This window comes from Akebia trifoliata, chromosome 6, assembly GCF_017979445.1.
Source record: "Akebia trifoliata isolate Shusen 1 chromosome 6, ASM1797944v1, whole genome shotgun sequence".
NCBI lineage: Eukaryota > Viridiplantae > Streptophyta > Magnoliopsida > Ranunculales > Lardizabalaceae > Akebia > Akebia trifoliata.
In genome coordinates this window covers 2351747-2373463 of record NC_141380.1, presented here as the reverse complement: position 1 = coordinate 2373463, position 21717 = coordinate 2351747, and the positions used below count along the sequence as shown (strand labels likewise).

General features: G+C 34.9%; 2 protein-coding genes across 3 annotated transcripts; one reads left to right on the top strand and one right to left on the bottom strand.

The window, feature by feature from the left end:
* Positions 1-3817: 3817 nt before the first annotated feature.
* Positions 3818-5602, bottom strand: LOC147399547 (nematode resistance protein-like HSPRO2). Its single transcript, XM_086444948.1, has one exon. The coding sequence runs from the start codon at positions 5505-5507 to the stop codon at positions 4071-4073; it is 1437 nt and encodes a 478-aa protein (XP_086301074.1). The 5' UTR covers positions 5508-5602; the 3' UTR covers positions 3818-4070.
* Positions 5603-11340: 5738 nt separating this feature from the next.
* Positions 11341-19063, top strand: LOC147399546 (DNA replication factor CDC6B-like). Of its 2 annotated transcripts, none has more exons than XM_086444947.1 (17): positions 11341-11681; positions 11776-11869; positions 12081-12301; positions 13004-13078; positions 13163-13269; positions 13440-13546; positions 13692-13751; positions 14070-14143; positions 15485-15535; positions 16034-16083; positions 16568-16703; positions 16810-16899; positions 17547-17609; positions 17703-17798; positions 17975-18064; positions 18161-18267; positions 18496-19063. In XM_086444947.1, the coding sequence occupies exons 1-16, from the start codon at positions 11433-11435 to the stop codon at positions 18191-18193; spliced, it is 1596 nt and encodes a 531-aa protein (XP_086301073.1). In that variant the 5' UTR covers positions 11341-11432; the 3' UTR covers positions 18194-18267; positions 18496-19063. The 2 variants fall into 2 exon arrangements, with proteins under 2 accessions (XP_086301073.1, XP_086301072.1); XM_086444946.1 differs by having other exon boundaries at positions 18501-19062.
* The last annotated feature ends 2654 nt before the right edge of the window (positions 19064-21717 follow it).

Below are 21717 nucleotides of genomic sequence, written 5' to 3'. Positions count from 1 at the left end.
CCCACCACCTTGTGTGGCACTTAAATGGGTTTGGGTTAGTCCCCTTAAATCTCTTATGGGTTGATCATGTGGGGCCCCCAAGGGAGATTAGTCTGTCACGCTTACTTGAGAGTGTTGATGGGATACTCCCTCGGTTAAAAAAAAAAAAAAAGAAGAAGATTATCACAACTCATCAAATATGTCTCAAAACGGATGAAGTCTCGACCTTGTTTGATTCTTGGAAATTAATGGATAATTTCATTTTGGGCTCTACAGAGTATTAGCTTCCATAAATTTGGATGGATCAAGGTCCAGGTCTTAGAGCTTTCAAACTTGGTAGGCCCAATAACTACTGCTACTCTGGTGTCCAGTAACTTGAAATGTGGACAAACATGCCACAAAAAAGAATATATTTTGACTCAATACATAAGAGATTGAGACAATTCTTTAAGTAGCTTTAAATAATTGGGCCCACGAGCAGTCGCATTTGACTGTTGACACGGACTTTCAAGGACCTTTCTATTACTCTTAGCATCTTTCCGTTAATGGATCTTTCAACAGATCATCCACATCAATCACATTTCAGAATTCAAACCCTTATTTAGTTTTTCTTAATCTTAAGGTTTTCATAATTATCGAAATTTGATTTAATCATGATTTGTTCTCATGGTCAGGTTAATATACATTGGAGATAGGGGTGGCAATCTCAATGCGACCCGAACACGACTTGAAAACAACATGAAGTTAATTAGTTTGGGTCAGCCTAATTGGGTTTGGATCATATAACAGTGTCAACCCATCTAACACGATTATTAAATATATTAATGATTATTTAATAATTTTTTAAACTACTATTTTTTATTTTGAAATTCTTTAAAAAAAATTCATAAGTCATTTTTTTATATCAAATTCTATAAAATATAAAAGGTATTTTAAGATATTTTAAATTAATAAATGATTAAGTTTTAGTTTGGCAAATAAAAAATATTTTTCTTAATAAATTATTTATTTATATTTATATTGTTTTTCATTAAAATCTAGAGGTATGTAGTGCTTGATTCTTAATATTGGCAAAATAACCCTCAAGATTTGAGATCTTACCAAGTAAGTCTATCTTGTCTCATATGATAATGAAGTACACTTTACTTGCCCAATAATAAATTTTTTTTTTGAAGATATAATAATAATAATAAGATTGAAAAACACTTTCCTTATTAAGTTAGTAAGGAAATTTTCTGATCACATCACCTTATGACATCCAAAAAAATATGATTTGATGCCATATAATAGTAAAGGACAAAATTCTCCGAATTTTGAATTTTTTTTTTTCAAGAGAAGGTTGTTTTTCACCATTGAACTTAATTTACGATTTTACGACCTTATTTTTAGTAATAATATTTTATTTTTGGTGGTGGAAATGGAAATTATATTTTCAATAGAGATTAGCATTTTATTGAGTAAGTTATATATGGGTTGGATCAGGTATACCTATTTATAAATGGGTTTGGTTTGAGTTTAAGTTTTTGACACAATTATTAAATAGGTTGGTTTCGATAAATTTTTATAATACCCATACCTCAATACAATCTGACTGACCCATTGCCGCCCCTAATGGGAGATGTACTAACCTCCTATTTTAGAAGATTTTTTGTCCTTCTCGACGTGAGACATGTTTTATGGAAGGTAAAACAACTTCTTATCTCATATATCTAAGAAGTGATAAATAAAAATATGAGGTAACATAAATGGACAAATGAAACTTGATCGAATTCAAGGAAGATTGGTAGAATTTAAGCAACCAGGGTTATCATAGAGGCGAGGTTCTATCCCGTTGTTGGCCGCTAGGATTTATTCCAGTTTATTTAGTGTGTGCTCCTGCTAATCAGAATTAGGTTCAGAAACTCTTTTCATAAAAAATAAATAAGAGATTGGTAGAATCCTATGTCTTTGTCTACTCACCCTCAAAATCAAAATCATGTTTAACATAGAAGAATAGAAGATGAGATCTCCTGAAACTTTTCTATCTAAAACAATAAATTCCAGTTTCTTCATTGATATATCATTTAAATTTTTTGGCTTAAGGTGACACATTTCCATATGATAAAATAATTTTTATGCCACAAATATCATTCATTTTGGTCATTTGCAAGTCTTTTTTTCTGTTTTGAAATTGAGTCGTGTATATGTCTGTATATTGAATGATACTATCAAAACATATAATTTTCTCGATAATCTTAATATACCATCAAAATCAGTCCATAAAAATCAGGCTCGTAAAATCCACCATGGAATCCATTGTGTTTTGGTTGTATAATAACATTCGTTACACATTGTACACATTGGATCAGGACCACAAACTTCGAAATACCTCTTCGTTGCAAATAGTTAACATCGCATCATTAGCTTTTTCTCCCTGTGTTTTCTATTCCCTGCAAGACAATCGGCAAAAAGGAAAATATTTACATATTGTAATCTTAAAGAGTTAACTACATGCAGTCTTGAACAATACTAAATTTGTATTATAATGGATATGCTAACCTCTTACACTGGTATCTTCACACTGTCATTAATTGATGTATAATCATTTGTTTGGATTTTGAGAACTGAGGATTGTAACGAAACATCTACGAGTTCAATTTATTTGGTATTCTCTAATATCTCATGTTTTATTTAGAGATTTTCATACTATTAATGATGTGCTAAATAGAGGCTAGAAAAATTACATACTTCACACAAGCAACAAACTAAAGTATGGGAAAACTATATGTAAAAGAAAATTATCTTGTAAAAAGAATGTTTGAAGACAATTGTAATGAACATTTTGCCGAAAAAAAAACTGCATGTATGATGGCTGATGTTTCATTTCATGTTGTTTCTCATGTCATAGAACATGTAAGATGTGAACATCAAGTGGTAACAGGATGCAAGTTTTACTCGACATGATCGTGTAGCACTTTTTTGGGTCCACTCATATACAACAAGTATATGGCTTACCATCTCATGGTTTTAAATACTAAATAGTGGCTTGATTAGTAGAGAAATTGGATTTGAGATTTGTTCATTAGAGGCTTTTTTTTGGGCTGACTCACGTTAGAGTATTTGGGCTTTTTTCCAATTAGGATTGTTCTGATCAGGCCGAAGCACTATCAAGTCGAGCTTTAGGCCAACCCAATAAAGAATACACCAAACACGATCACAATAAGAGATCTTTTAAGGCAAAAGTTTATTATGATCGTTTTAAGTTGTTTATTGGTCTAAATAAAATCAAACAACTGGTCAAAATAATGAAATAAGGCTAGGTGATGCTAGTCTTTGGATTTAATGACTTCTCATCAGTGGCCCATGGATTAAAAAAAATATATATGATGTAAAATAAACGGTTATAAATCACGTTGATGCTTTTCTATTTTTATTTTTGTTATTATTTGAGCCAGTGAGCCTTAAAATGGTTGGGGGTGGGCTTGTTAGACCCATTTTGCAAAAACAACTTTTTGGGGTCGTGGGTTCAAGTCAAGCTTACTGCTTACCCATACAAAAAAATGGGTTGGGGATTCGGGCCAGGCTTTTATTGGGCCTGGGTATCAAGTTCACGGGCTTTTCTAAAATCATTAATCCTTGATACAACAAAAAATAGAGGGCCAAGAATTGATGGATAATTGCATTATTTTTGGGCTTTTAGCATCATCACCCTCTGCCCATATATCTCCTTTGTTTTTCAATCCTGATTTATTTGTTTTCCCTCGCCATCCTTTCATTCTTCTTCCTCCACCATTAATGACCTGTCCGAATTATTTGAAATTGAGTTTAGACTATTCAAATAATGTGTTTTATCAAAAAATAAAGGAAAGAAGCACAATTTTTTTCATTCAAGTGGATAATAATAATTATGATATTTACATGAGGGGGTAATACAAATTTAATTTTGTCTCTCTTACTTTTCAAATGCTTGCTTAATTAAAAAAAATATTTTTGTATACTTTCCTGAAACCTTCTTGGGACTTAATTTCTTTCTGGATATTCCTTTCGAATAAAAGTCTACAACTCAGTTGAGTTCCGAGTCAAGTTCGAGTCACCTAACGTTTCTTGGTTCTTCATTTTACTTCTTTTGTTAGATCCATTCGAATTCGTTTTCTCATGCTCTCCTTATGCCAGAAATCCCCCAAAAATGTCTTTGCAGCATCCAAACTCGGAAAATAAGTGTGTTCAGAGAAGATTTGAGACAGAGAATCGGACGATTCAGCAGATACCACAGCCCGATTCCTATTCGCTTCCAAGCTACCCATAACGTTCATGATCAACTGCTGATACGAAAAGAAAAACCTCTTCAAAGCCGATTCGATGGCTTGAAACGCTTGAAGTAGATGAATTTTCCCAAAATCTCCTTCTTGATGACCATGATAGAGCTTCATCGCTGCTTCTTGAATCCTAGGTCCTCCTTTGGGATCAACTTCAACGGCTAAGATCGCTGGAACCTTGTGTTTCAGATCTTTCGATAATTTCGTGATCTCCATCAAACCTTTCGATCTGAAACAGAACACTTCAGATTCCGAAGAAACCTTTATTGCGAGTTGGTTCTTCAAGCGTAGAAAATCGTCTGGATCCATTAGAAGATGGAGATCTTCGATTTGGGATAATAATTTCCAGATTCTCTCAAGTAACCAGCAATCGCTCGCTGCTTTCTCGAAATCCTGACAATCGATCCTCTCTTCGATCCTTCGAAGCAACTCTCGAGATGCGTAGATCCATGATTCCAAGATCTGATGAGTGGTGAAGAGAGTCCGATTCTCATAATTATCGAGATGCTTGTGGCTTTTCTTCAAAGAATGTAGATCGGACGGTCTACAAACTAGATCGTAATCGAGATTAGGTTTTCCAGCGAGGTTCGGTTCACCCAAACCTAACGTATAAGAACACCTCCGCATCTCGCACTCGATCGAGAACATAATCTTTGATGCAACATCTTCTGATTTCTTCCACGTGCCAAGCCGTGGAAGCAAACTCGCATCGCTTGCCCTGCTCACGACATGTGTCTCTCCCGGAAGTTTCCATACCTCCGCGGAGCTACCATTTCTCACTAGTACGCCATTCGAGGTACGAAGATCTACAATAGGAGCAGTTCCACGTGTTTCACCATCTTTGTCATCATCCTCGCAGAGAATTGCGATGAGTTCGATCTGCTGAGTCGCCAATGATTCTAGTCGACGTTTCCACTCGCTACGATTTGCGTACGGTCTTGGATCAGATAGAACAAACGATACAAACCGAAACGTGATTTCCAAAGCTTGTAAAGCTGGTTTGAGGATCGATTCGTTTTTCCAGTTTGGGAAATCTTTCGAGCTCCACAGTTTCGAGAGTTCTGGAAGGCGAAGGTATTGCTCGTAAGCGGAGCACGCAGAGGAGGATGAAGGAGATAAATCGCCGATACGAAACGGAGGTGGGACCGAAACGTGCAATTTATTATTGGGTTTAGGAGAAGTATTGGACATATCGGACGATACCATCTTTGCTTTCCAATCCAAATCGAGCATTTTCAATTGTTGAGATTTTTGTGTATTGGTAGTATAGAGAGACAGACGTATTTATAAGGGTTTTGAGGTCTGAATTTTGAATAAGAGAAGCGTGTGGAGACGAACGAGGATTTTCAAAGGCGTGGCGGTGGGGGAAATTAAATTAAATTAAACTAACTTGAATTTTAAAATAAAAGGCAAAAAATAAAAAGAGAGCTTATCCATTGACCTAACCCAGAACATGCCGTTTTAATGGATTATTTTTATGGACGAAACTACCCTTCAACTTCGTTCGTATAGATTAGGCTCACTACAGACGAGCGATCAGTCAATAATGGACTATAGTCTTTGTTGGAAGACTTTTACCAAAAAACCTTGGTTGGTGATCTTAGTGGTGCTTCCTCCACATTTCACGCTTGTTTATCCAAATTTGAATCTTTAAAACTCCCAAATAAATAAAATTACGCTTAGTTTTTAATGGAATTACAATCTTGCCATTCTCAATTATTAAACATGTAGTACATGGGATTACTCGAAAAGAATCTCCATTATATGGAGAACGACTACAGCCGACTTAAAGTTAAAATGGGAAAAAGAGAAAGATCTAGTGAAAATGTCCACTATAGTTTTGTAAGTGTGGATTCGGCGACATGAGTCATTACTGATCCCAAAGAATTCTATACTTATCCTCATTACTCAAATTTTAAAAAATAAACAACAACGGCTATTTTTCAAAGTAAAAGAAATTCTGTTATGACGCCAACTCCCATGCTAAGCTGACGTTATTTATAAGACCGTTAAAACAACAAATTAGGTTAAGTGCGGAGAGACGTAGACCAATCACTTTAGGGGGATTTACTCAATCTCACTTTGGTTCATTGAACCCAACCCCACAACAGTTTTGCTTCGTGGGCGGATCTAAAATGTGGGGGAGAAAAAAGTGATTAAAAGATTATCATTTGGAGTAATTTTATATATATTTTATTAAGAGGATTAATTAAATATTTGTGTGAATTAAGAATGTCTTACTAGAATCAGAGATCCTTTTCTTTGTGTATCTCGAAAAAAAGATTTATGATCTATGTACTATCACATCAAGGATCGTACAAAAAACATCTGATTTTAGTACTTCAATTTATCAAGACTCTACAAAAATTGAGTGATGATAATATTAACTCTCGCACGTGGCATACTCAATCGACTCCATTGACATGGGGTGTGTCAGAATCATAGATTTTCTTTCATCAAAATACATTCTACACATATTTATGGGGATGTGTGGTTGTGTATCCCATTGAAAGAAAATTTATAATTTTAACACATCCAACACTAGGGGAGTTGATTGAATATGCAACGTGGGAGAGTTAAATTATTATGACTCAAAAAATTTCTTGACCTATGTAAGGGGTTATAAAATTCCACCACATAAAAAATGTAAGTATGACTAATAAATAAAGAAGAAATAGATATCACGAAGACCTAATTAATGTAATAATAAATGAAAAGAAAAAGTGGCAAAGCATAGATGGCTTGAACAAACAAAATTGGTTAGTAGACAAGATAAACTAAAGCCAAAATGCTGCAACTACTACTTCCCTAACCGTTTCCATACAAGTCAGACATGTTAATTGGATTAGGACAAATAATAAATAGAGCATGTATTCAAAGGAATAATAGTCATGACAACAAGAATTAGTTGCCCATAAAAATAATTTTGACCGGGATAATTGCCAAATCACCCTACAATTGAAGGAGATTATGGGAGAATAAATCCGAATTAGCTCCCTTAACTATTGAATGGAAGGGTCGTGCATGAAAGGAAAAAATGTTGTAAAAGGATCTAGGCAAAGGTATGTAATTTTTCCTATAAAAATTTACTTTGACTTATCATCTCCTTCAATTATTGTTAAGTGTCAATTAATCAGAGGAATCGAGATAATCTGACGTTCCTTGACCTGAAAATTCATAGAATTATGAATCTTTGTCCTTATGCATCTCAAAATAAAGAATTTATGGTTACGTGAAGGAAACATAAAAAAGAGCGAGTAGCACGATTCTTAGTCAAAGTGAGGTAGATGCAATAAAACTTAGAAAGAGGCATTTGGGCCTAATAGTTTTTAAAAGAAAAAGAAAAAAGAGGCATTTGGTCCTTGTGCTATGAAGTTAATTAGTTATTGTGCGATTTGCTGCACAGCATCATTTCTTCTCGCTTAGCTATACGCCCATAAGAAATTTGACTCGGTGGCATCCAATTCAGCGTGGCTTTTGCCAGCTGATTACGCACTGCACCATGTTACCTGCCAACATTAAAAAAAAAAACGTTTTATTTCGACACGTGGCGTGTTCCAACCTAATAATGCGAAAGAAAAACTGCATCACTTATCAAGGCTTAAGTACAGGAATCTGGGTCGATTGGTGGTTCTCGAAGAAGAGCTAGGATTCTGCCACGTTATGTTGGTGGTTGGATCGTGTCGGTTAGTTCGCTTACTCGCTTCGTTGGGACATGTGTCAGGTTTTCCGTGGATAAGTAGCTGAGATTTGAATAATTTAGGTTATCTGTTTGGACTTCGCCTAACTGGTTTGACTTCGAAGCTAGTCAATTGAGCTGCCTGGTTTCCCAGCAAGGAAGCAACCGACCTGGTCATTGCCTCCTACTAACATGCGCTATGGGCGATGTTTTTCTTAAGTTCATACACTAATGGATAGAGATAAAGATGTAGTTGAACTGTTGATAACGACCGTCGGATCTATTGCGTGATTTGTTTTTTATCTAATGAAAGCGATTTTGTTGGAATTGGCCTTTAATTACCGAACTCTTCAATGTTTGTGTGAGATTCCATGCGTAGTTTTGAGCCAACTGTCCATGTTAGGTGATCGAAGGAAGCATTTAGTCTTAGACCGTACAACATGATGGGCCCACCACCTAAGGGTGCTTTTATTCCAACATGTAAAATTATCAGATTATTTCCACCATTTAATAAATGATAAATTCATGTTGTGCGAAAGCCATAGGAGTGGGCAGCCCAACCACACTAAATGTATTGTCCCGATTTTATCCTCCTTAATTATTGAAAAGGCATAAGTTTTATTATCTTATGACATTTACCTAAAATCTCATTGAATCTCACTAGAAGGTGGCATGTGAACACCAAGGGATGGTCTTGATGGCAATTTTCGGATCTAGGTGGTAAGTTCAATACCCAATATGAGCATTGATTCATCAAGGGCCACTCATGTTGGCGCACTCTCACTTATCTAGTGTATGACATGCGGACGTTACATGTGCTGTTACATGTGTCCTCGGATTAGTCTTTGGACAAGATCATGGCCTATGATTGGGCAAAGCCTAGAAATAGGCTCAAATCGTTGTCTACAGGGATAGTCGATTATAAAAAAATAAAATAAAATTGACATATGCAAATACACATGTATCAAAAGGGTTTTCTTGTAATTTAAAGTATTGATTAAAGAGTTGAATAGGAATGTATGAACCATTCCTTGTATCCTCACTCAAAGTTACCCTTAGGGATTTATCCTAGAAATTATCAATTTCTTGTGTGTGTGTGTATGGGGGGGGGGGGGGGGGGAGTACACGTGTCCCAGGGATTAGTCGGATGCTCTAAGAGACCCAAATACCTTAGACCATGTGAAAAAAATAGTGTTTCACATAAGTATAGCCTATAGACGAGATTCTCATTCCTAGAGTCTTAAACGGGCTTTAGGAAGCAAAACAATAATTTTGTAAAATTTATCTTTCGATTTTCCATGATAGCAAGAAACCACAAAATTTCTCATCCTAATGAAAAATGTGTCAAACCCATTAGGGTTTTCAACCCTAATTCATCCTTGTTTTTACTAGTAAACTTATTTTTTATGAGACCAATAACTTGGTGATGGCGGGAGTTATTATTTTCAAGTCTGTCATATCATTATCCATAGACTTAACCTAGTAAGCTTGCTGGCACCATCATTGCAATGGCACCTAGTAAGCTTGCTCGAGTGAGATTAGGACAATCCAACATATTAATGAAAGGTTTTACTATAACCATTTTCTTGCTTGTATATGTCAAGTGATACCATCATTATCTATATTGATTAAAAAAATCCCTTCGTTGTTTTATTTGTAAAAATTTATAATAAATTATTTCATTTGTGTTTTTCAATTAATAAGAATGAATAAAAAACTAATAGCACAAATCATTTAGCTTATGAGACCAAAACTAAAACATAAAAATGTCTCACTTGCAAGTCAAAGGGAAATATATGATCATCCAGACATAATCTAAATATGCAGGTATATTTTTTTGCCAAACAGGCAACAACTTCTAGATCCGTAAAAGGAACTCCTATTTACTATCACCAAACGTCCAATAACCCTCGAGGGAGTGGCTCAATGGCAATTTCAAATCCAATAAGCAATGAGAGTCTATAGGTTGTGTGTTCGATACTAGTACGAGCAATATTTACTCGGGGCCACCTGCAAGGTCTTTCCCTCACTTACCTGGTGCATGTGATGTGTGGGCTTTGCGTGTGCCCGGGGGAGGGTCCCATATGCCTTGGTTCCATCCTTGGCTCATTCAGTCCCCCTAATTGGATGTAGGGCCGGACACCCCCCGTTATAAAAGGAAGAAAAAAAGAAAATCACCGTACATAAAAGTTCCGTTGGAAGAAACACTACCCCAGGTGATTCCTAAAATTAGCTCGATTAGCGATTTCTATGTATGAACTTCAAATTTTTTGCTTTTGTAGGGGTGTGGACTGCATGGGCTCCGGACAATGATAAAAAAGAAGAGATTATCGATTATGTGGGCTAAACTTTTGATGTTTAGGTCTGGTAAATGGTGGCCCAAAACATTCATGGGCTGTGTCCCTGGGCTATGTGCTCGTCACTTGGGCTGTGTATTAATAAGGTCAATTGGGTTGTATAAATAAGGGTTTACGGAGTGACTCAACGTGTCATAGTGTGGTTACCCCCTTGATCTTGGTCTATTGTGGAAGATTAATAAGAACGTAAATTATTTAAAAAAACATTTTTTATTAATTACCAAAAAGCTAGTAATTTTTAAAAAATTATAAAAAAGGGCCTTGCTACAGTGATTTGATACTATAAAAAAGAATCATTAGTGGTCCTCAAATGCATACTATATGTATCTCGAGGAAAAATGTCTATGGTTTTTTGTACATCAGAGTGTGACATCGAACTCAAGACCTCCGTTTCTTGAAGTGTGGTCTTGGTCATCTCGTTACCCATGGGGTTAATATCACTTTGCAACCTATCCCAAAGATTGGGATTGTTAACATGAATCCTACTTCACCATTCAAATTTACGTTTAAGACGTGTTTTAAAGGATGATTGTAAATTTGATTGGAGAATCAAAGATCATTATGATTAACATCTATTCCATTATATCTATCAAATGTTGTTTTTTGTTCCTCCAAGCATAAAATGTTGGATAGTCCAACAATTTAAAAAAAAAAAAGAAAAAAAGTTACATAGTCGAGACGAGCATGTTAATTTGTATTTAATTATTAATTTTTGGTAGTTAATGAATGATTAACTCTTTTTTTTTTTTTTTTTTGATGATGTTATTATTCTTGAGAGTTGCTACTGCCACACCAATTCCTATGTAAATCATCAAAGAATTGCACACAATTGGGGTGGATGTTAGCAAAAGTTGGTGCGGTAATATCAGATTTTTTTAAAAAATAAAATGATTTAATAAACAAAAATCGGTTCGGTCGAGTTAAAAACCGGTCGGACCAATCGAGCAAAATTTTGGATCCTATTGACAGTCCCGTTTTTAAAACGTTGGACGATTGGCGGGAATTGTAGATATTCTGTTATTTTCCCGCTCAAAACAGCTGTAACTCCCCGCTCCTCTCTCTCAATCTGCATTTTATAAACCCTAGATGTAGCCATTGTTGTCCGATAGTTACATCTCCTCGATGCCGAGTATACTTGGAAACGCTTCATCTGCAATCCACGATGAAATTGAAGACAAGGGCAAGAAATCCACAAAAATGGAGAAATCCGTCGAGATTAGATCCAAAGAGGAATCGAAGCCTCAAAAAAGGAGAACGAGATCCGAAACGATGCAACAAGGTCTAATCTCTAGTCCATTAAAGCAGTGTTCACCAGTGAAATGGAAATCGCCTCGTAGATGCATCAATGGCAGTCCAAATGGTGGTGTGAATGTGAGTTTAATCTGAGAATCCAACTGTTTGATTGCTGATCCATCTCTTCTTAATTCAGTTTCGTAAAAATTGGATCTTTATAATTTAATTGCAGGAAATTCGCAATGAATCTGGCACTCAGCTTGGAAAATCACCAAGAAAACGATTGTCTCATAGTCTTCCACTAAAATCCAAATGGAATCTCAAAGGCAAGCTTTATTATCTTTGATGGAAAAGTTTGCGATCTTAATCAATGCTCATTATAGGTTAATTATGTAATTGATCTTGATCTGTCCTTGTTACTGGTTCGCCTATCCATCTATCAGAGTGGAGTGATGCTTTGATTGTTTGTTTTCATGCTAATTTACTGTAAGTGTTCAATCCATCTTGATAGAGATTTAGTTTTCGATCCATGTCCAGATTCTGAGCAGATGAGAGCTGTGAAGGAAGTATTACATGTATCTACGGCTCCGTCTTCTATTGTTTGTCGTGAGGAGGAGCAAGGAAGGGTGTTGGAGTTCTGCAAGGCCCGCGTAGAGCAAGAGATACCTGGGAGTCTATACTTATGTGGGTGTCCGGGGACTGGTAAAACACTCTCCATGGAGAAAATGATACAGCTCTTGCTTGAATGGATAAAAGAGGTACACGAATTACAGTTTGATTTTGTTCATCTAATAGATCTTGTTTGAAATAAATTGTGGTAGAGCTCAATTCGGTTTCGATCTCTACTTGTATGTTATTTTCTCTTTCCAATGGTTGGATTCTTCGTCCTATCTACAAATGTGCAATGTAGTCAGGGACAACCATTCAATGAATCCTACCCATATGAGTAGCAGTACATTTAAAATTTTTGGATTTCCCCCCATATTTTCCAACAATCTAAAATAATGTTATTGATGGTGTAGTGCTGAAGCACCCAAATACCCTAACCACACGAACAAGTACACAAAAGAGAATGAAAGAATGATAGATCACTTGAGAGACAAGATTTACATGGTTGGGAAAAATTGCCTACATCCATGGGCGATGATGAAAGATTCTTATTAGTTAAGTCACAAAAAAATACAAAAAATTCTAGAGAACAAATATATATAGCATCCTAAGGTTTTCCCAAGTCTGCATACCTCCACAGAAGTAACTTGAGATTAGGACCATAAATAACATACAAGACATGTAGGATCACCACAATTGGACCAAGTTAAAAACATTGGACATCTCCGAAGTGAGGCACATTAAATTTTGGGCATGATGAGTTTGCATACATGTTTTTTTATTCTTGCAATATATTATTCTTCTCCCGTTTGTGTCAAATTTGATTGCTGATACTTTGATCTCATAAGCAGGTAGGACTTCAGCAACCAAATGTATTAGCTGTGAATTGTACTTCCCTTTCAAACACTTCTGAAATTTTCAGCAAGGTATTGAACTCAATGGGTTATTCAATATGAACTATGAATATCCAAACATCATATGTTCTGATGTCCTGTTGCTTTCCCTGGCAGATACTTGAAATGTACCAACCTCAGAAGAAGACCAATGGCCCTTCATCAGCTGTTCAGCATCTACAAAAGTTGTTTTCACAGAAGAAAAAATCTAGTGAGAATATGGTGTAAGAAGCATACCCAAACCGTTTGTGTCTGTATTCTCTTTGTTCATTTAGTTTTATTTGAGCAACACTAGCAACATTCCTTTGCAGTTATGAACTATGTTAATGCTTATTTTCCACCTTGAATAGTAGTTAATAGGTTGATCGATTCAATTATCCTTTTCTTGTGACAGGTTAATAATTGCTGATGAGTTGGATTATTTAATTACAAAAGATAGATCTGTGCTTCATGATCTTTTCATGCTTACAACGTTCCCATTCTCCAGATGTATATTAATAGGTATGGCGTCTAAAAAAAAAAAAATCTAAATCTATATCTATCGCTCGTCAATTTAGCATTTTGTTTTACATAATTTAGATTTAGATGTCTAGGATTGAACTCCCCAATCTAAATTTAAAGTTGACTGTTTTTTTCCCTATTGCAGGGATAGCAAATGCAATAGACCTAGCCGATCGGTTCTTGCCAAAACTTCAGGCTTTGAATTGTGAGTTCACCATCCTCTAGTTGGATCAATTTGGGATGAAATTGCATTTATTGACAATCTGGTACAATGCATTCTACAATCTGTTTCTTGCAATTTGTGCTTTGATCATTGAAAATGGAATTGTTTTTTGCCTTTGTTTCATCCCCCATCCTTTGGGTGTTCAGGAAGCCTGCTGATGCAGGTGTTTTTTAAGACAATTAATGAGCTTTAATAGGATAACACATTTGCATTGTGCATTCTTTCAATTTATAGATATATTGCTTTGCACTCTCAGAATGATTCTGAGTTGTTCTTCTGCTCTCTTCATTATGGTGGTAGGCAAGCCTATGGTTGTAACTTTTCGAGCTTACTCTAAAGATCAGATCCTTAGGATTCTTCAACAAAGGCTTATGGTAGGTCCTAGTGCCTTATCTTTTTTGTCTTTCAGCTATTTTTGTATTCCTCTTTAATTTGAGCTATAAATTTTTATTTGTATTTCATGATTTGTAAGCTTTTACCACTTTCAACAGCAAATCAGTGACTGTTATAGGATAATTGTTTTCATCAAGTAACTACATCAACTAGTGTTGTAAAAACAGTAAAACACCTAGGTCAACTCAGGCTTTTGATCTTGGTGGGTGAAACCATGCCTCTTTTGGTGGGGTGTCATGACGTGACCAAGCCAAACCGTCCATATGATAGAGGGTGCATTATCAAAACACACGGGGACCTCTGGGCTTTCCACCTCATCTTCCATTTGTAAAAATGCTTCCATCTCACCTATCTTCCCAAGTGAGTTACTGCCTAACCTAAAAAAACTGCGGATGCTTCTAAACACCTTCAACAGCATTGGTATCATCTCAAAACTCTTACCTCCAACACTTGGAGGCAAGCCCAAGGTGCGGAAAGTAATAGTTTAGAGAGTACAAACTAAGCATAGTAGATCAAGCATGGCTATTTCAGCACTCAAATATCTTAATTCATCATTAATTGATTGCAATAGATCTAAAATTCTTCAAAAAGTTGACTAAAACTGGTCAAAGACAAACTGAGTGCTATGTTTCTTAAAAAACAGTCATCCAGCTGGTGCAAATGAATATTTTCCATATCCCCCAGATACAAGGAAGAGTAATATTCTCTTTTTGATGCATTCAGTGCTACAACTGAAATCAAAAGTGAGCTCTCTTTACATAGAGGAAATACAAGGGTGTTATGATGATTGGTTTGCGCTTGGTAGATCGGCTGTCATCTAGGGATATGAAGACCTTTAAAAGAGAGATTTTATTGCAATGTCTGAGTTCAGGGAATTATAAAATTTTATAGAGATAAGATTATGAAACTGTGTTAACAAGTAGTTTCGCTAAACCAAAATACTAGCTGTGTATTGCTGGTTGACATGTTGATCACATGTTTTACCTTTGCACCTTAATTTCTAAGGAAATAGGTTTTTCTTGTATATTTTCATTGTAAAAGAAAAACTTGGGAGTTTATGTATGTCTCAAATTAGAGTGCTTTTGACATTAGGTCTTCATATGTTTTGGAATGGGTGAGATTTGTTTCCCTAAAAAAGCTCTCATTTTTTCTTGATACCCTTTAGATTGTTATGAATTTGAAATTTCTTGGCTGAGGATTGTTCATCAGTTGGGAGGGGGAAAGGGTGGGATGCAAGCAAAGAGTTGTCCTTTTTAATTGTTAAATTCTAAGCATAAAGAAATTTCCCAAGTTTATTATAATTGAATTTTTTGGTGTTTCAGGGTCTTCCATACGATGTCATTCATCCTCAAGCACTGGAACTTTGCGCCAGAGTGAGTCCAATTTCATCTTTTTTCTTATGGTTATTTGCTTCATCTTTTCCTTTTATCTTTGTTTACATGCCATTGATTTTTTAACAAATGATACCTGACTACTTGATTGCTAGATGCATATGGATCTTTACATAATATGGCATGTGGACCCCATTTTGTCAAAACACTCTTAAATAGTTTTAGTAAAGAGGCTCGACAGTAATTTGATTTTCCCCTCGTGTAATAAAGCTGATTGTTCTGTATACGAGAGATCATATTATAACTTGATTTGATGCCAGTCAATATTACATTAGCATTTCTGAAAATATACTTGGTAATTTCGGTACGTAGAGCTAACTTGTGGGCAAAATAAGATTTGACCAATGTCTAGGGAAGAAACTCATTTTTTTAGCATCCCAATACTTTAAATCTATGTTTTTAAGTTACACACTTCAAACCCCATCATTTTAGCATTATTGCACTTATCGAACAAACTCTAATAATTTTACAAATTTACAGAAAGTTGCAGCTGCATCTGGTGATATGAGGAAGGCTCTATGTGTTTGCAGGTCAGTATTTTATGGCTATGGATGCATAAGATAGGTTACCAAAGCCTGCTGTTACATTTTGTGTGGCGCTTATTTTAGTTTTTTTTTTTTTCTTTTTCTTTGATTGCACTTTGGAATGAGCACATCCATGTTGTTTTTCTTCTCCATGTCTAAGAATGCCTTTGAATTTTTATTTCAAATCATGCTTGTATACAACTCTGATTATCTTTCCCTCAAGTGTAAACTAAGACTTATTATTGGTATCTTCATTCTTCAATTTTCCTAAATCATACAACATGGAATGATTTAGCCACGAATTGCTGAACTGGTAGCCCATTGTCACAGGGTTACATGGTTGCATTTAACCTCAAAAGGCACCTAAAAATTATTTCCAAAATAATCCATTTCATTGTGGTAAAAAAAAAACGTATCTTTTGTCGTAGATGTAATCCTGATGCATTTCTCTTATTTTTTACCGAACTGTTTCCTTTTCTGCTTTTTTTAGGAGTGCAATTGAAATACTAGAGGCAGAGCTCAGAGAATCTAGTAGCAAGATGAACTTATTACAGGTAGAGAACTCATCACCTGATCAGTCGATTGCTTTGGAAAGTGAATGCTTCCTGAACCAAGAACTTAACATTGTAAGTCGTCATTGTTGTCACCTTTGTGTAGTCCAATTTTGACACATTGGTTTTTTCCCAACATACTTTCTCCTGTTTTATCTTAGTGGTTTGAAACCCTTTGTAGGTAAGAGTTGATCATATGGCTATTGCTTTGTCAAGGACATTTAAGTCGGCAGTAGTGGACACTATACAATTTCTTCCACAACATCAACAGGTAGGTTCTTTCTACCTCCTAGCAAGTAGGTCTTTCTGATTCGAGTTCAATTCTTAGATTCATTAGCCTTAGTTCAGAGATCTTTTTTTTTTCTCTTGAAAAACCTAACTTGGTCTCCAAATTCCAACTAAAAGGTTTTATATTAGTCTTGCTTTTTTTCTTTCTTTAGTTATTCAAATACTTGATTTTCTCATGATTCTTATCATGTTGGCTAGTCCATTTTCACGTAAATCTTAAAGTTGTGACTTCTTCATTTCTGTTGGTTTCCAAACTCTGATTTTGGTGGGAATCTGGCAAGTATTCAGTAGAAACAGAATAGAAATCCAAGCCTCGTGTAATTGCACCTTGCAAGATTCCTCCCTAAAAAAATGTTGATTTACAATTGATTTCCTGAAAAAATAAATCATCAAGTTTCTTCTTATTTTGAAGGATAAATAATTTGTTATTCAGATATATTTCTTACTCATGTTGTAGCTGCAATATGCTCTTTATATTCTGATCCTTCTATGGATTGCTGTTATCAAATACAATTTCATTAGGGTCTGAAAGGCCTCGATTTTTATCCTTCATTTTGTCCTCCACTTCCACATCATGAACTTTGAATGGGTATCGGGGAATGTATTTCATATAACCTCTTGTTCTTGCAGATAATTCTTTGTTCTGCAGTGAAGCTTTTCCGTAAAGGAAAGAAGGACAGCACTGTTGGAGAGGTATTCGTCTCTCAAAGATTCATTATTAGACTTTGAGAACAAGCCTTAAAAAAATACTAAAATATGATACTTAAACCTGTAATCTTGGTGCAGTTGAATAGATCTTACTCCGACATTTGCAAATCAGCAATAATTCCCCCAGCCGGAATCCTGGAATTTTCTAATATGTGTAGAGTGCTCAGTGACCAGGTCCTGGGAACAATACTCGAACCTCTACCTGAGTTCATTTTCTTTTAACATGATCATCTTTGCTAAAGATCAATTGTGGTCGAATGCTCATAAAATAATTACATGGTTCTGTCTTACATACTAGCAAGTGAGTTGTATCTTTTATAGCTTACTAATCCAACTATTCCATAGTGCAGGGGCTACTCAAAATTGGTCAATCTCGAGATGATAGATTAAAGAGAGTAACATTAAAAGTAGATGAAGCAGATATTATCTTCGCCTTGCAGGTGTGTGCACAAGAAATTGAATTTAACATGCCATATTTTCTGTTTAATCCATCTCTAACTTTTGCATTTTAATTGTTATCTTTCTTTTGGCTCCAGGGAATTCGATTCTTTAGGAATTGTCTTCAGTAATGTGCTTCATATGCCCAAGATAACCATACTTTCGTACTTGAGGTCATCCAAGTCCTTAAAATGTACAATGCAAGGTCAGTAACTATCCCCACCTCTTTTTGAGTGCCTAATTGACATTAAAATCAAAAGATAGGTACAGCCCAACATTCGAAAGAAAAAAAAAAATTATTTAATCAATTTCTCTTGGTACATTTCAGAATTTCACCTTAATATTCTTATAAAATTTTTATCTTTTCTCAAGTATTTTATTTTCATTCTTTTATTTCTTTTACGTCTAATGGACTTCTTTATCACTGTCTTAGGACAGATTACAGTGTTTCCCGGAGCTTGATGACAAGCGTACATATATGGCTGTGGAGTGAATCAAAAGCTTCAGGAAGAAGGCCAGACTGTATATGTCTATCATCCCACATTATTCAATTTAGAAAACAAATAAAAATGATATTAATGGAATATTTGTTCTAGTTCATTTGATCTACATGTAATCATAATTTGGGTTGTGATGTAACAGTCCTCAATTTAGTTGATTTCAAGTTGTGCCATCTTGGTAGTGGGTTTAGAAACTTGCAAAGTGGTTGATCTTAATTTCATATGCTTTGGCTCAATGATCTTACCTTATATTTTAAAGATTCGTTAGATAGATCATGATTCAACAGTCTATGCAAACCAAATGAAATAGCTGAAAGATCGAGCTCATTTGGTGCCTTATCTTTAAGTGTTGCCTACTTCACATCCCTTCCCACAACGTCATGGGAGCTGTTTCAGCGAGGGCTGGCAATGGATCGGTTTAGTACCAGATCAGTACCACTCCAATATTGATCCGTTTTTTTTTAAAATGTACCGATCCGATTGGATTAATGAACTAGCCAACCAAATCCGATCCGTTTCATTTCATTCTTAATCAGAAATTGATCCGAACACAAGCCTTATTTTCTAATTGACAATGTTCAAAAAAATTTAAAAATATAAAATAATATATAAATAAAAATTATATTTTTCAACTATAAATATAAAGGGAAACCAAAAAAACTAAAACATTTTATTTATATGAAATTAATAATTAAAATATGTTTGGATTGGATTTTTTTCGAAGTAGATTAGAGTACATCAAAATCCGATTGGAAATTCTATCGGATCTAAGATTTCAATCCAAAAGTCCAATTTTTCATATTTTTTCAGATTGGATCTATTCAGACATTGGGTATATTTCAGATCATTGTCAGCCTTAGCTTAGACTAAAGAATGAAGAGAGATGCTTTTATAAAAACATGTACAAGCAAACCAAGCAAACGAATCAAAACAAATACACACAAAAGATGCAATCATACAAAGAAATACAAAGATTTTACATGGTTCTCTCAAGGTTTAGGTATGTTCACGGATTACATCGATTCCACTCCGAAGAGATAACTCACAGTTCCATATTATACCCTTCCACCAAAAAAACAAGAAACATAAATACCCCAGAAAATCTAAATAGGGTTTTACATAAATATTAGTGAAATTATGAAAATACCCTTGGAAAAATAGACCATCGTGAACACGTGGCTTGATTTACACTATCTCCTTATTAACCAGTACTATCAGGCTCCACAAACCACAACAGGTGTTTCATTTCATGAGTAGATTATAGTTAAGTAAATTACTCTCATCCTGCTGTGTGATATTTTATTTTTATTGCCCTTGTGGTTTATATCACATCTTCTACAATAAAAATCAGATAATTGACGAAATGCTTACTCATAATTTTATCACTTGAAATAAGCAGTGCAGCGGCTTATGGCACGGCTTAAATAATTCGCTATAATGCCATTATAGGGGCAGTTTATGCTAGCTCCTCACGTAACAAGCTACCCAAAACGGAGGGCAGATAGACACGACATAAGAACATCAAATTAGTGTCCTTAGAATAACTTTTAGGCCGACTAACCTTATAGTCGGATATTTTGTCGAACCTATATACAAAATACAATTCGATTGATGATTTTTCATGATTGATTCCTAGTCATTTGCGGAAATCTCAATGTTACCATATATATCTCATGTATTAAACTATTTTTTTATAGGTGTCACATTAGATGAACTTGCTAGTGGATTCAATTATATGGGCCAATATGGCACCTTTACCAGGGATCGAAGGTTTTTGTTTTGTCTTTTTATTTTATTTTTTTATAGAATGGTTGAAGATAAGGGCATATTTAACATTTCTTCTTCGTATCAACCTCGTACTTTTGGAAATTAACGGCCTTCGTTGGCACTAGAGTTCGTTCTTCAGCGACAAGTCCTTTTGCTTGACGATGATATTAAAGTATATATAATTCTATCAATAATATGCTCTTTTTCTTGAAATAGAATACTTAAAAATACAATTGCCCATCATGAACATATGTTAAGAGTAATTTTTTTTTTTTGTATTTATCCAGATCCCTAGACGTCCTGCTTGGAATTTGTGAGTTTGTATTTCTTTAGGTTTCAAATTTGATCTTTTAAGGGTGTCTTTTCCCTGAATCTCCATAAAATTTCTCTACTATTTACTTACAAAAATATATTAAAAAGTGAAATATTAAACAATGTAGAAATCAATAACTTGTTTTAGAGATAATAAAGTTTACTTCTGTAAATAAAACTATATGATGTCATTAGCCCTATGTTTGGCATCACATTATAACATGAGCAATGACATCAGTTTTTCATTTCTTACATTTAAAAAAAAAAATCTTTTAATCTTTTTTTTTTCTTCCAATTTTCGAAATGTTGACTGAAAAAGCTAGAGACACGTTGGTGCGAAAATCTACAACGCAGAAGCTATTGACTTTACTACGGATGTCTCCTTAGTCATCTCTTGATTTCATATATACTGACTTTTTTTTTTTTCTTTTTATTATGGGTTTCATACTGTCTGCCACAATCCCCTCTAACGTAAGGTATTGGTGCATAGAAAGAAAAGTGAGAAGTGTAGAAAGAAATAAGAAAAAGCAGTCAAAATGAATGTAAAATGGTTTCCAATTCATGCACCTCAAAAGCGTTTCATTCATTTACCCTCCACGAGGGAATTGCTAGCCATAACCCTTTGTAGCAATGTTCCTCCTTTTTTTATAAATATATATATGCCATTACACCTGGCACGTGTACAACATTAAATAGACACCTTTTCAGTGGAAGGGTATATAGAAATTTGAATGTTCCTCCTTATATGATTTAAGTTCATGATAGTATATATATAGATGATCTTTTAGTGTTTGTTATTTGGAGATAATATAGTGTTACTAAAGACTAAATTTAAAATTGAAAATTAATACAACACAATTATCGTTCAACATTACAGAAAAGTTTCATCATCATTCCTTCATTCGCCTTCCCTATTCTTGATTGTTTGTTGTCATCAATTCTCAAGGGTTGTGTTTGGGTGTCAGACCATGAGTTCATTTGATTTGACCATTTGTCATAGTTATTGGGAATTCAAAAGATTCTATATGATCCCATTTTATTGAGATCTAGGGTATGCCCTCGCCAAAGATTCAATA

Bases quoted from the DNA above. Each gene is read 5' to 3' on its own strand.
- LOC147399547 (XM_086444948.1), bottom strand. From the start codon at position 5,507: ATGCTCGATTTGGATTGGAAAGCAAAGATGGTATCGTCCGATATGTCC.
- LOC147399546 (XM_086444947.1), top strand. From the start codon at position 11,433: ATGCCGAGTATACTTGGAAACGCTTCATCTGCAATCCACGATGAAATT. The intron at 13,079-13,162 runs GTATTGAACTCA...TTTCCCTGGCAG, and splicing joins CTTCTGAAATTTTCAGCAAG to ATACTTGAAATGTACCAACC. The intron at 16,084-16,567 runs GTCAGTATTTTA...TGCTTTTTTTAG, and splicing joins AAGGCTCTATGTGTTTGCAG to GAGTGCAATTGAAATACTAG.